This window comes from Pelobates fuscus, chromosome 5 (assembly GCF_036172605.1).
Source record: "Pelobates fuscus isolate aPelFus1 chromosome 5, aPelFus1.pri, whole genome shotgun sequence".
NCBI classification, from domain to species: domain Eukaryota; kingdom Metazoa; phylum Chordata; class Amphibia; order Anura; family Pelobatidae; genus Pelobates; species Pelobates fuscus.
The window spans coordinates 294,106,023-294,119,116 of record NC_086321.1 but is presented as its reverse complement, the minus strand read 5'-3'; the positions used below and the strand labels follow the sequence as shown (position 1 = coordinate 294,119,116).

At 46.4% G+C, this 13,094-nt stretch overlaps 1 protein-coding gene across 1 annotated transcript in view; it reads right to left on the bottom strand.

The window, feature by feature from the left end:
• The window catches only part of JAK3 (Janus kinase 3), a 329,337-nt gene that overhangs the window by 161,758 nt on the left and 154,485 nt on the right, over nucleotides 1-13,094 (bottom strand). Inside the window, exon 5 of the mRNA XM_063455458.1 lies at nucleotides 12,845-12,990. Coding sequence (XP_063311528.1) covers nucleotides 12,845-12,990 — 146 coding nt within the window. The remainder of the gene's footprint in view (nucleotides 1-12,844; nucleotides 12,991-13,094) is intronic.

Sequence of the window (13,094 nt, the reverse complement as noted above, 5' to 3'; positions counted from 1 at the left end):
CAGCTTCCCATTGGGCTATATAGGTAAGCTCTCCCCATTCTGAGGTAGACGTGCTCAAGAGCGTGTATAATTTCGTAATGAGGCCTCTTGGGAACCTTTCCTCAAGGCATAGGGTTTCAAAGTACGTAAGGGGTTTCAGCGCACATCGTTTAATCCCCGGAGACTGTGCATAGTCCCTAAGTTGGACATACCTAAAGAAATCCGACGGACGCAGAACAGCTCTAGTTTGTAATTCTTCAAACCTGAGGAGTGTACCGCCCTCGTATAATTGACATAAGCGCTGAACGCCTGTGCCCTCTATTCCTTTAAAGTCCCTAGCTACTAGACCTGGGGCGAAGGCTTTGTTCCTCAGATAGGGGGTCATCGGGGACTCCTGGGAGGTTAGCCCATATTTAACCGATGTTGCGTCCCAGATTTTGACCGAGTTCGCTATGGCTGGACAAACAACTTGCGTCCTCGGTCTATGGTCCCGAGGGATCCAAATATAGAACTGAGGGAGGTCCGGAACCAAGAGAGAGGATTCCAGATCCACCCACCTCCTCTCTTCCGGGGGAGAATGCCAGTACGCGACTTGCGCGAGCTGGGCCGCCAGATAATAGAAATAGAAATTAGGTAAACCTAAACCCCCTCGTGACCGCGCTCTGTACAGGATATTGCGGGATACCCTGTGTTTCCTATTCTGCCAAATAAACCTCCCTACCGCCTGTTGGAGAACCCCCAGGTCGGATTTAGTCAGCTTAACCGGAAGGGCTTGGAAAAAAAATAAGATCCTAGGGAGCACATTCATTTTAACTGCATGGATCCTACCAATCCATGATATTGGTTTATCCTGCCAGTGTTCCATGTCCGATATCAGGGATCGAATCAATGGGGCGTAGTTCTGCTTGAAAAGCTGAGCAGGATCTGCCGTCAGGCATATCCCCAGGTATTTAATGTGGTGTTTCTCTATTCGAATATCATGCATACTCCCCACGCAGGCAATGTCGGAATCGCGCATGCAGATAGGGAGTGCACATGATTTAGGCAAGTTCACCTTATAGCCTGCTAATTGACCATAGAATTCCAGTACCGCTGCTAGCGCGTCCATCGACTCCGGCGGATGTGTCAGAGTCAATAGGACGTCGTCTGCGAAGGCGGAGACCACGTATCGTTTGTCCCCTATCGATATTCCCCGAATTTCGGGAGTGATGCGTACTTTCTGTAGCAGGGGTTCCAGCGAAAGGGCGAAGAGTAGAGGGGACAGAGGGCAGCCCTGTCTGGTGCCATTGCTCAAAGTGAACGGTAGTGCCTTTGCTCCCGTTATCCGTACCCGAGCTTGGACATCAGTATACAGAGCCCCAATCGCAGTGACAAAGGATTCCGGTAAGCCGAAATGCCGAAGGACCTCAAATAGATAGGGCCATTTAACTCTATCGAAGGCCTTTTCTGCGTCGAGTGAGAGGATCAAGGTTGGGATCCCCTCCGTCGCCTGCCTCCATATTAGATCGATGTTGCGCCGAGTATTTTCATACAGTTGTCTGCCGGGTATAAAACCTACCTGGTCGGGATGGATTAGGTGTTTCAGATGGGGGTTCAGGCGGGTCGCCAGGATCTTAGCTAAGAGTTTGGAGTCGTGATTTATCAGCGATATAGGGCGGAAGTTTTCGGGTAACGAGTCGTCTCTGCCCGGCTTCGGCAGGAGAACTATGTCGGCCAGCGACATGTCCTTGTCCGGCCTCCCCCCCTCCATGAGATCGTTAAACAACGTCTCCAGATGAGGCGTTAATGTTTCCCGAAAGGTTTTGTAATAACCCCCCTCGAACCCATCCGGTCCGGGGGCCCTATTGCCTTTCAATGTGGAAATTGCCGCATCTATTTCCTCCGTCGTAATACGCGCTCCCAGAACAGCGGTATCCCCTGAACCCAGCTTTGGCAGTGCCAGCTGTTCCAAGAATTGTCTGGTTTCGTCAGTCTCGCGGCGTAGTTGGTCACCGCCGACTGTCCCGGAGTGGTTGTATAACGCTGCATAATAATCAGAGAAAACTTTTGCGATGTCCGTGGGATCGGTGCGATACACCCCAGCGGAGTCCCTGATTCTAGTGATATGGGAATGGCCCTGTCTCGGTCGAAGCGAACGAGCCAGCAAAGTGTCCATTTTATTGGACTTCTCATAGTACGTCCTCCTGGACCAAACCATTGCTCTGGCCGTATCATCGATAAGTATCTCACGCACCGAGGAACGTAACCTCTGGACGTCCGCCAAGGTGTCGGCGGATGGGGCGGTTTTGTGTCTCTCCTCAGCCTTGCCCAAAGCCTCTAAGAGAGACGACAGTAGCTGCATTTTACGTTTCTTCTTTAAAGTGGCTTCGCGGATAAATATGCCCCGTATAACCGCTTTATGAGCGGCCCACACGGTTGCTGGGCGAATGTCGGGAGCCACATTTCTACCGAAATAATCGGACAGTTCCGTGCGGATCGTCTCCACCACCGCCGGATCTTGCAGCAAAGAAGTATTCAACTTCCAGGACCACGGCGACGCCGTGCACAACTTATCTAGAGATATCGTGATCTCAGCATGGTCTGACCACGTGATGGATCCGATCGAGGATTCCAATGTCTTTGCCGCTAAGTGTGAGTTAACCAGAAATAAGTCAATCCTAGAATACGTACCGTGAGGAGCGGAGTAAAAAGTGTAGTCTCGATCTTCAGGGTGGTGAGCTCTCCAGATGTCTAATAGGCCTGTGCGTTGGATGAATGAACGAAGCAATTTATCCTGACTTCCCCTCCCGTGCGATCTTGGCAACCCGCCCCCCTGGCTTCGGTCTACAGCTGGACATGGGGTGGCGTTGAGATCCCCTCCCACAACAATCATGCCATGCGGCAGGTCATTAACCGTTTGGGCCATATTATCCCAGAAAGCAGCAGAGGGGTCATTGGGAGCGTAAATATTGAGGAGATGGATCGTATGGGAGTGCAAACTCCCTGAAATCACTAAGAAGCGTCCCGCCGGATCCGCTGTCACCTTCCCTATCCGGAGGGGGCATCTATGGTGCACAAGTACCGCCACACCATTTCTTTTGTTTAAAGTCCTCGCCTCATGTACCGTTCTATATGTATGGTCCCTTAAGGCAAACTTCGCGGCCTTTGGAACATGCGTCTCCTGCAAGAACGCTATGTCAGGATTAAGGCGCTTGAGTTCCCTAAACATAAGGCGTCGTTTCCTTGGAGCATTGAGTCCCTTAACATTGAGAGATAAGATCTTTAGAGGCATATCGGTGAGTCAAGAGGTAGGCAGATGGTATTAGACGAGCCCGCAGAGGGTCGACATAATAGCTGCGTAACGGGTTCAGCGACAACCCCTCCCAGTAGGGCATAAGCAGGGTAACGGGATGGGGGTAGGACAGAACTAGGGAAAATGGAATAGGGCGGGAGAAGAAAGAGTAGAGAGAGTAACAGTAAAAATAACTTACGCCTGGTCTTACCTGATGCCAGGACAACACGGGGTATATGTTGACGCCCCTCTAGGGTACAAAATGTACCCCAGATCGGCATGAACACAGACCAATCAAGATGAGCACCTCAAGGGTGCCAAACATAACCAATATGGAGACAGGACAGCATCTCGTAATCAATGGGGGACAGTGGGGGACAATAACACTGCTTTATAGATGTCAGGGGGGGGGGGGGGGGGGGGGCACATTTAGGCCGTCCCCGGGCGGGGCCCGAATATTACGACCCAACCCAAGGAAGCACCGACCCAGGTAATCAGGGGAGGGCAGCGAAACGTTGTCACCTCCCCCCAGCCTCCGGTATAGTATAAAATTAGGGGGAGGCTAAACATATTATCTGTAAAAAGCCTATCCACGTATCAGTGGGTATGCTTAACTAAGAACATCATATATACAAGTAACTCGTTATCAACCATAGTGTAAGTGATCCGCATTTTCAAGTGTTCCAATCCGGTACCCCACGTGGAGATTGGGAAACATACTATCTGAACAGAGAACTACCTTAAAGGGTATAGAAAAAATTGATACTTAAGTAGCCAGTGGGGGAACCGATTGTGGAGGGCAGAGAACAGGCGAATGTATACACATTGCATATCCCAATATAGCTAAGGGGGGAGTGATAGATCAACCGAATCTAGGGTACCAAGTGGATCAATGTACACCACCTCCCCCTCCCCAAAACATGCCCCCCGAATCGATAGGCCTCGGGGCCATGGTGAGACATGCTACAATAGAAAGGTGCAACAACTTAACTTAACTTAACCTCAGGCCCGGGGAGATAATAGAACGACACTTAGCAGAATGCAGACAAAAAATGGAACACCCATTAGCCTCGCCCGCAGCCCGCCGCCCCACAGTGCTCCCATCTGTTCATCATAACACGGTAACAAGATATACAGGATCCCAGCCCATATCAGCCCAGCAAGGAAAAACCGAACAATAAACGGGTGACGGAGCTAGTCCAGTCCGAAGGCAAGGAGGGGGGCCTATCCAGCCTATCAAGTAGGCAATACATAAAAAGAAATTACTGTTTAACATAAGCTAAATATACGTTCAAGATAATTGAATAAAAACAAATAAAATCGCTAGCCACCTCGAGCACCCCCCGCCGCCCACCGCCCCAGCCCGGTTTCCGATCCCGGCCAAAGCATGAACACAAAACACAATTGTCAACAATCCACCAATAATGAGCTGGAAATGCAGAAGTAAAGCAATGAGGCTCATCGTACAGTGGGGGAGTAGTAGTTTTTATGCCCACGAGGCAAAAAGGGGGAGTTAAGGCCAGGATTGGGACAAACGATCAACCCTAACCCTCCCCAACATCAGCGGACCCACCCGCGAAAATTACGCCCCATAGGCCCAAGAAGGCCGCAACGAAAGTCTCGGATGCCAGTGCCCATAACAAAAAAGAGGGGGGAGAAAAAAGAACCCCCAACGAGGGGCCCAACATCCCCCACCCAAACAAGATATCCCACCCGCAGGGCCTTACCATCAGGGACGGCCACCAGCCGTCCGATATCAGAGACCGAGGCAGAACATCACCTCAGTCCTCTGCCGAATACCATTCACGGGGAAGGGCATCCAGGACCTCCGCCTGCACCGTCGGTATCACGAAGTCATCGGGGGGACGGATCCCCAACTCCTTCAAGAACTTCACTGGATCGCCATCAGGAAACATAATTTTTGTACGCCCGTCTTTAAAGGCCAGCAGCCGAAATGGATGCCCCCAGGCATACTTGACCGAGTGGTGCTGCAACAGTTCGGTAAGAGGGCGCCATTCCCGCCGTCTCTGCAGGGTCTGAGGGGTCAAGTCCTGGTACAGAGCGAGGTCTGCCCCATTGTGAGTAATCGGGTGGTCCCTGCCATATCGCATCAAGGCCTCCTTCGTTTGAAATGAGAGGAACCTGATGATAACATCTCTGGGGCGCCTGTCGTCCGCTCTCTTAGCACGGAGCGCTCTATGCGCCCTTTCAATATGCCAGAGATAGTCAGGGATATCGGGGAGAAGCGGCTTGAAAATGCCCAAGACCACTTCGCTGAGAGCACCTTCCCCAGCCTGTTCCGGCAACCCCCGTAGCCGGACATTATTTCGCCGCGATCGATTCCCCAGGTCATGTATAGCAGAGTGAGCAAACGACAGTTGGGAGGTGAGATGATTAATTTGGGCCGCGGCTGCATTGTGGGCCACAACTGTAGACTCCACCCGCTGCTCGAGGGCCGCCGTCCTCACCCCCAAAGCCTGAATCTCGGCCTTAACCTCCGTCGTGGTGCGGACAATCTCCGTGGCTAAATAGCTACGTACTTCAGCCAGCTTAGTCAAGATCTGGCTGGTATCGGAGTCCGGAGACCCCATTGCCCCTCCGCCCGCTGGGCTCGAAGGCGATCTGGGTGTACCCGGGCCTTCACGTCCGCCATCTTGTGAGCTCGGTCGCACAGCGCGAGAGGCCGCGAACATTTCAGGTACAGAGACCTCCGTTACCTTTTTCGTCAATTTTCGTTGGGCTCTCCTGTCCATCTCGGGATCCCCAACTATTGTAGTAATTTTCGAGGTCTGTCTCCGCTAATATGAGCTATTGGCACCGCGGTCGCAGCAGAGCTCTACCCGGACACGTCCAGCTCGCTCGGCTGCAAACCACGCCCCCAGGAACAACAAATCTGCTTAACTTAAAGGATCCCCTGCTAATGTCTTGGTGCCAGACACCACAGGGCACATTCAGGTATCTTGAGGGGTCCATGCCTCAACATATCCTAGCTGTTTTGGAGGCACGAAGGCCTGCATGATATTAGGCTGGTGGTTTTAATTTTGTGGCTGATCAGTGTATGTGGGTCACAGGAACACAGTGAATAAAATGCCTATACAGCTTTAGTCATTATTGTAAGGTTTTTCACGATTTCTCGGAATGCTCTTACTCGAAAGGAGTATGATACATTTTACAAACAGTATAATAAAAAGCAAAGGAATAATTTGTTTTATAGAGAAGGTCTCTCACAACCCACAACCAGTGTCTTAATGTTTGGAACATCAATGAATAACCTATTATTCTACAGGTTCTTAAATGTTCCCCAACAAAGCCAGGCAATGTTAGATCAGATTGTTATATCATGTATCAAACATGCACTCTGCTTGGTGCTATTATGGAGGCTCATGTTGAGTTGAGCGGACACCTGGATGTTTGGGTTCGCCGAGTTCGCCGGAACTTCGTCAAAAAGTTCGAGTTCGGGCTCTAACTTGACCTAAACTTGACCCCGAACCTGAACCTCATTGAAGTCAGGACAAGTGCCCTGAAAACAAATGTGGATAGAAAAATAGCACTACATGGAATCGTTGATTTTAGCTTTGAAAGAACATAAATCAAAATCTAAAGCATGGCTGTCAGGAGGATCACCAGAATTATCCATTTGAGTGAGGGTTGGAGTGCAGGGTATTCTCTTTCATTGTTCAAACTGAGCTCAACTCCTGATGCAAGGAGAAAAGGCATTCACAAGCCTTGTGTATTGTGTACATAGTTTATACTAAGTGACCCATAGGTTGAGGAGGCGGTGACCGTGGCGGTGTAGGTGGAAGCGGCGGTAGAGGCGGAGGAGGTAGCCAACACTGTTTTTTATTTGTTTTGTTTTTTGTTTTTTTAATTGGGGTAGCCTCAAAAATATTGGGACATAAAAAAAGAAACATTTGCGGCCTGCGGTGCATTTCTTTCTTCAAAGACCATGAATTTTGAAATGCTGGCGTTCAGGGCCATGGATCGCGGGTGGGTAGGGGGGTACTTCCTCTTTCTCTTCAGTGTTTGGGAGATGGACAGCTGAACGCTTCCATGGGACAGTGTGGAGATGCTGGACAATTGTGTACCTGGCCTATGCTGGTGCAGGAACCCACCCTCCGAGCCACTAGTGAATGACTGGCCTGATAACTGTGGAAATGACCCCTCTTCCTCCTCCTCTTCCTCCTGTGCCACATCCTCTTCCATCATCGCCCAAAGCGTTTTTTCAAGGAGACATAGAAGCGGGATAGTAAGGCTGAGAACGGCGTCATCGGCACTGGCCCTGTTGGTGGAGTACTCGAAACAGGGCAACATGGCACACAGGTCTCGCATGGAGGCCCACTCATTGGTGGTGAAGTGGTGCTGTTCCGCAGAGCGACTGACCCGTGCGTGCTGCATCTGAAACTCCACTATCGCCAGCTGCTGCTCGCACAGTCTCTCCAGCATGTGCAAGGTGGAGTTCCACCTTGTGAGCACATAGCACATGAGGCAGTGAGCGGGAAGGCCGAAGTTACGCTGCAGAGCAGACAGGCGAGCAGCAGCAGGTTGAGAATTGCGAAAGGCCCATAAAATCAGTTATGGTTCCTTTGATCGCTCCATCTGTTACTTGGATAACTGTGGTAATTCTAGAGCTAATACATGCTCTAGGGGACGGCCGCTCCGCTTTTGCACCCTGCTCCCTCTTATGCTGTGCTGGTGCCTCTGTGCGACCAACGCCTCTTCCTCCAAACTGCACATGTCACTCGCATGACCTTCATTCCATTTGGGGACTAGGACCTCATCATCCTCCACATCATCTTCCACCCACTCCTCAACCCTGCCCTCCTTACCGGTCTGCACACTGCCGAAAGCCACAGCAGTTGGCACCTGTGTTTTTCCAGCATGTAAAGTCTGCAAAGGATATAAGGAAATTGTTTTAGAATTGTATGCAGGCAACAATTTTCCTTATAAACTGACCTCTCAGTTTGACTTGTGAGGGTATTGCCCCAGAATTACAATATTGTTTAAGTACCTCTTAGCTATTTATAACTGGTTTAAATATAGCAGCTTGTTATCTGCTATCAATCTGTTTTCTATCACTTTGATCTGTTTTGGTGTTTGGTTTTTAAAGGACCACTCTAGTGCCAGGAAAACATACTCGTTTTCCTGGCACTAGAGTGCCCTGAGGGTGCCCCCACCCTCAGGGACCCACTCCCGCCCGGCTCTGGAAAGGGGAAAGGGGTAAAAACTTACCTTTTTCCAGCGGTGGGCGGAGAGCTCTCCTCCTCCGATCCTCCTCTTCTCCTCCCATTCGGCTGAATGCGCACGCGCGGCAAGAGCTGCGCGCGCATTCAGCCGGTCACATAGGAAAGCATTCATAATGCTTTCCTATGGACGCTTGCGTGCTCTCACTGTGATTTTCACAGTGAGAATCACGCAAGCGCCTCTAGCGGCTGTCAGTGAGACAGCCACTAGAGGAAATAGGGGAAGGCTTAACCCATTCACAAACATAGCAGTTTCTCTGAAACTGCTATGTTTATGAAAAAATGGGTTAACCCTAGAAGGACCTGGCACCCAGACCACTTCATTAAGCTGAAGTGGTCTGGGTGCCTAGAGTGGTCCTTTAACTTTGTAGTTGTGTCTTTACACAATGTAGAAATGTATATTAATGCTTCTGTATATGAAGCGATCACAATAACACTTATTTTTCACTTTATTAAAAAGTCTTTAGACTTTCTTGAGAAGCAATGTACTATTTAGCACCCAAAAAATGTGAATGTTTAAAACTGCGATGTAACCACAGTATTTGAAGGTTCTATTTGACTCTCAGATATGAAGTGCACCGCAGGCCGCAAATGTACTATTTAGTACCTAAAAAAATTAGAATTTTTAAAACTGCTATGTCACAGCAGTATTTGACGGTTCTATTTGACTCACAGATATGAAGTGCACGCCACAAATGTACTTTTTAGCACCAAAAAAATTAGAATTTTTCAAAGTGCGATGTAACCACAGTAATTGACGGTTCCATTTGACTCTCAGATATGAAGTGCAGGCCCCAAATGTACTATTTAGCACCTAAAAAGTTTTCATTTTTTAAAACTGCTATGTCACAGCAGTATTTGACGGTTTTATTTGACTCTCAGATATGACGTGCATGCCCCAAATTTACTTTGTAGCACCAAAGAAATGTGAATTTTTAAAAGTGCGATGTAACTTGATTGCGTTCTACGAAGAAGTAAGTAGAAGTATAGATCAGGGTGTTGCAGTGGATGTGATCTATTTGGATTTTGCCAAGGCATTTGATACAGTTCCACACAAAAGATTAGTGTTCAAACTCAAGGAAATCGGTCTCGATGAAAATGCTTGTTCTTGGGTAGAACATTGGCTTAAAAACAGAATACAAAGAGTTGTCGTTAATGGTAAATTTTCAAGCTGGACAGAGGTGGCAAGTGGTGTCCCTCAGGGGTCTGTTCTGGGACCCCTTCTATTTAACATTTTTATAAATGATCTTGAAGACAGCATTGAAAGTCATGTTTCAGTGTTTGCAGATGACACAAAACTTTGCAAAATAATACAATGTGAGCAAGATATTACTTTGCTGCAGAAGGATTTAGATAGACTGGAGGACTGGGCACTCAAATGGCAGATGAAATTTAATGTTGAAAAATGCAAAGTTATGCACTTCGGCGTAAAGAATACACAAGCAACGTATACCCTTAATGGAAGCGAATTAGGGATAACAACACACGAAAAGGACTTGGGAATTGTTATAGACAACAAACTATGCAACAATGTGCAATGTCAATCAGCAGTGGCCAAGGCCAGTAAGGTATTGTCATGCATGAAAAAGGGCATTCATTCTCGGGACGAGAATATCATTTTGCCTCTCTATAAATCACTGGTAAGACCACATATTGAATATGCTGTGCAATTTTGGGCACCTGTTCTAAAGAAGGATATCATGGCACTAGAAAAAGTGCAGAGGTGGGCTACAAAATTAATAAAAGGAATGGAACATATCAGCTATGAAGAAAGGTTAACAAATTTAAACCTATTTAGTTTAGAAAAACGTCGCCTGAGAGGGGATATGATAACATTATACAAATATATTCGGGGCCAATACAAACCATTGTGTGGAAATCTATTCACAAACCGGACTTTACATAGGACACGAGGCCATGCGTTTAGACTGGAAGAAAGAAGATTTCGTCTAAGGCAAAGGAAAGGTTTTTTTACTGTAAGAACAATCAGGATGTGGAATTCTCTGCCTGAAGAAGTGGTTTTATCAGAGTCCATACAGATGTTCAAACAGCTACTAGATGCATACTTGCAAAGACAGAATATTCAAGGATATAATCTTTCAATGTAGGGTAATAACTGCTTGATTCAAGGATAAATCTGACTGCCATTCTGGGGTCAAGAAGGAATTTTTTGTCCTAGCTTGTTGCAAAATTGTGCTTCAAACTGGGTTTTTTTTTTTTTTTTTTCTTTTGGATCAACAGCAAAAAACAGGTGTGAGGAAGGCTGAACTTGATGGACGCAAGTCTCTTTTCAGCTATCTAACTATGTAACTATGTAACTATGTAACTATGTAACCACAGTATTTGACGGTTCTATTTAACTCTCAGATATGAAGTGCCGGCCCCAAATGTACTATTTAGCACCTAAAAAAATTATTTTTTAAAACTGCGCTGTAACCACAGTATTTGACAGTTGTATTTGACTCTCAGATATGAAGTGCAGGCCCCAAGTGTACTATTTAGCACTTAAAAAATTTGAATGTTTAAAACTGCGCTGTAGCCACAGTATTTGACGGTTCTATTTGACTCTCAGATATGAAGTGCACGCCCCAAATTTCTTTTTAGTACCTAAAGAATTAGAATTTTTAAAACTGCAATGTAAGCACAGTATTTGACGTTTCTATTTGACTCTCAAATATGAAGTGCAGGCACCAAATTTACTTTGTAGCACCAAAGAAATGTGAATTTTTCAAAGTGCGATGTAACCACAGTATTTGACGGTTCTATTTGACTCTCAGATATGAAGTGCCGGCCTCAAATGTACTATTTAGCACCTAAAAAAAAGGAATTTTTAAAACTGCGCTGTAACCACAGTATTTGACGTTTCTATTTGACTCTCAAATATGAAGTGCAGGCACCAAATTTACTTTGTAGCACCAAAGAAATGTGAATTTTTCAAAGTGCGATGTAACCACAGTATTTGACGGTTCTATTTGACTCTCAGATATGAAGTGCCGGCCCCAAATGTACTATTTAGCACCTAAAAAAATGAATTTTTAAAACTGCGCTGTAACCACAGTATTTGACGGTTCTATTTCACTCTCAGATATGAAGTGCACCGCAGTCCGCAAATGTACTATTTAGCACCTAAAAAAATAGAATTTTTAGAACTGCTATGTCACAGCAGTAATTGACGGTTCCATGTAACTCTCAGATATGAAGTGCAGGCCCCAAATGTACTATTTAGCACTTAAAAAATTTGAATGTTTAAAACTGCGCTGTAGCCACAGTATTTGACGGTTCTCTTTGACTCTCAGATATGAAGTGCACACCCCAAATTTACTTTTTAGCACCTAAAGAATTTGAATTTTTAAAACTGCAATGTAAGCACAGTATTTGATGGCTCTATTTGACTCTCAAATATGAAGTGCAGGCACCAAATATACTATTTAGCACCAACAAAAATGAGAATTTTTAAAAATGCGCTGTAAGCACAGTATTTGACGCTACTATTTGACTCTCAGATATGAAGTGCACCGCAGGATGCAAATGTACTATTTAGCACCAAAAAGTTAGATTTTTTTTAAACCAACAATGTAACAGTAGTATTTAAGGGTTTTATTGGACTGCAAGAAATGCAGTACGCAAATGTACTATTTAGCACCAAAAAAATTGCAATACTTAAAAGTGCGTAGATGTTGCCCACTGAGCTACCAGAACAGGATTAATGTAATGTGCCTGGCACACATGCAGTTGCAAGTGCACTGCACTCTCTATGGCACTGGGCTCAGGGCATGGTACAAAAATGTAGTATAGCACCCACAAAAATATTCGCTGTAGTTTGCAGATTCAACACCAGAATTCTTTCCTAATCTGTCCCTCACAGCTGCAGCATCCTCTCCCTACACTAATAAGAACTCATGTGACGTGCGGCGCTACGTCACTCTAGCTTATATATAGAGGCTGGGTCACATCCTGCACTGGCCAATCACAGCCATGCCATTAGTAGGCATGGCTGTGATGGCTTCTAAGGGCACACAAGTCAAATGCTTGTTGATTGGCTGCCCTGCAGCCTTTCAAAATGCACCATTTAATCGATGAACACCGAACTCCAACCAAAACATACACTGGTTTGTCCGTGTTCGGGTCCGGGGTCCATAAACCGTAATGTTCTGTATGAACCCGAACTTTACCGAACTAGTTATTTCAGTTACATAAACCTTAAGAGAAAAAAAAACAAAAAAACGCAATGGTAGATTTTTTGCAAAACTAAAGTGATGTACTTATATTATATAACTTAAAGCACCACATTCACTTGATCTTTGTAGTTCTTCGTGAATGCCAATTCTATTTTTCAGTGTTTACTGGTACTTACTTCACACAGCTTAGAATCTGTTTGGGTGTTTTGTTGCTCTCTTGGGCAAGTCTCATCATGTCAAGGACTGCCAGGGTCAGACATTGCTCTTGCAGTTCCATGCTTGGGGTTAGGTTCATCCGCCCACTCAAGAAATCACTTCGACACTATGTGGAAGAGAATATATACAGGATGATTGTGTTAGTTAGCGAGGACACTAGACAGATATTCACATGTGTTCTTTAGAACTGGACAGGAACACATTACACAG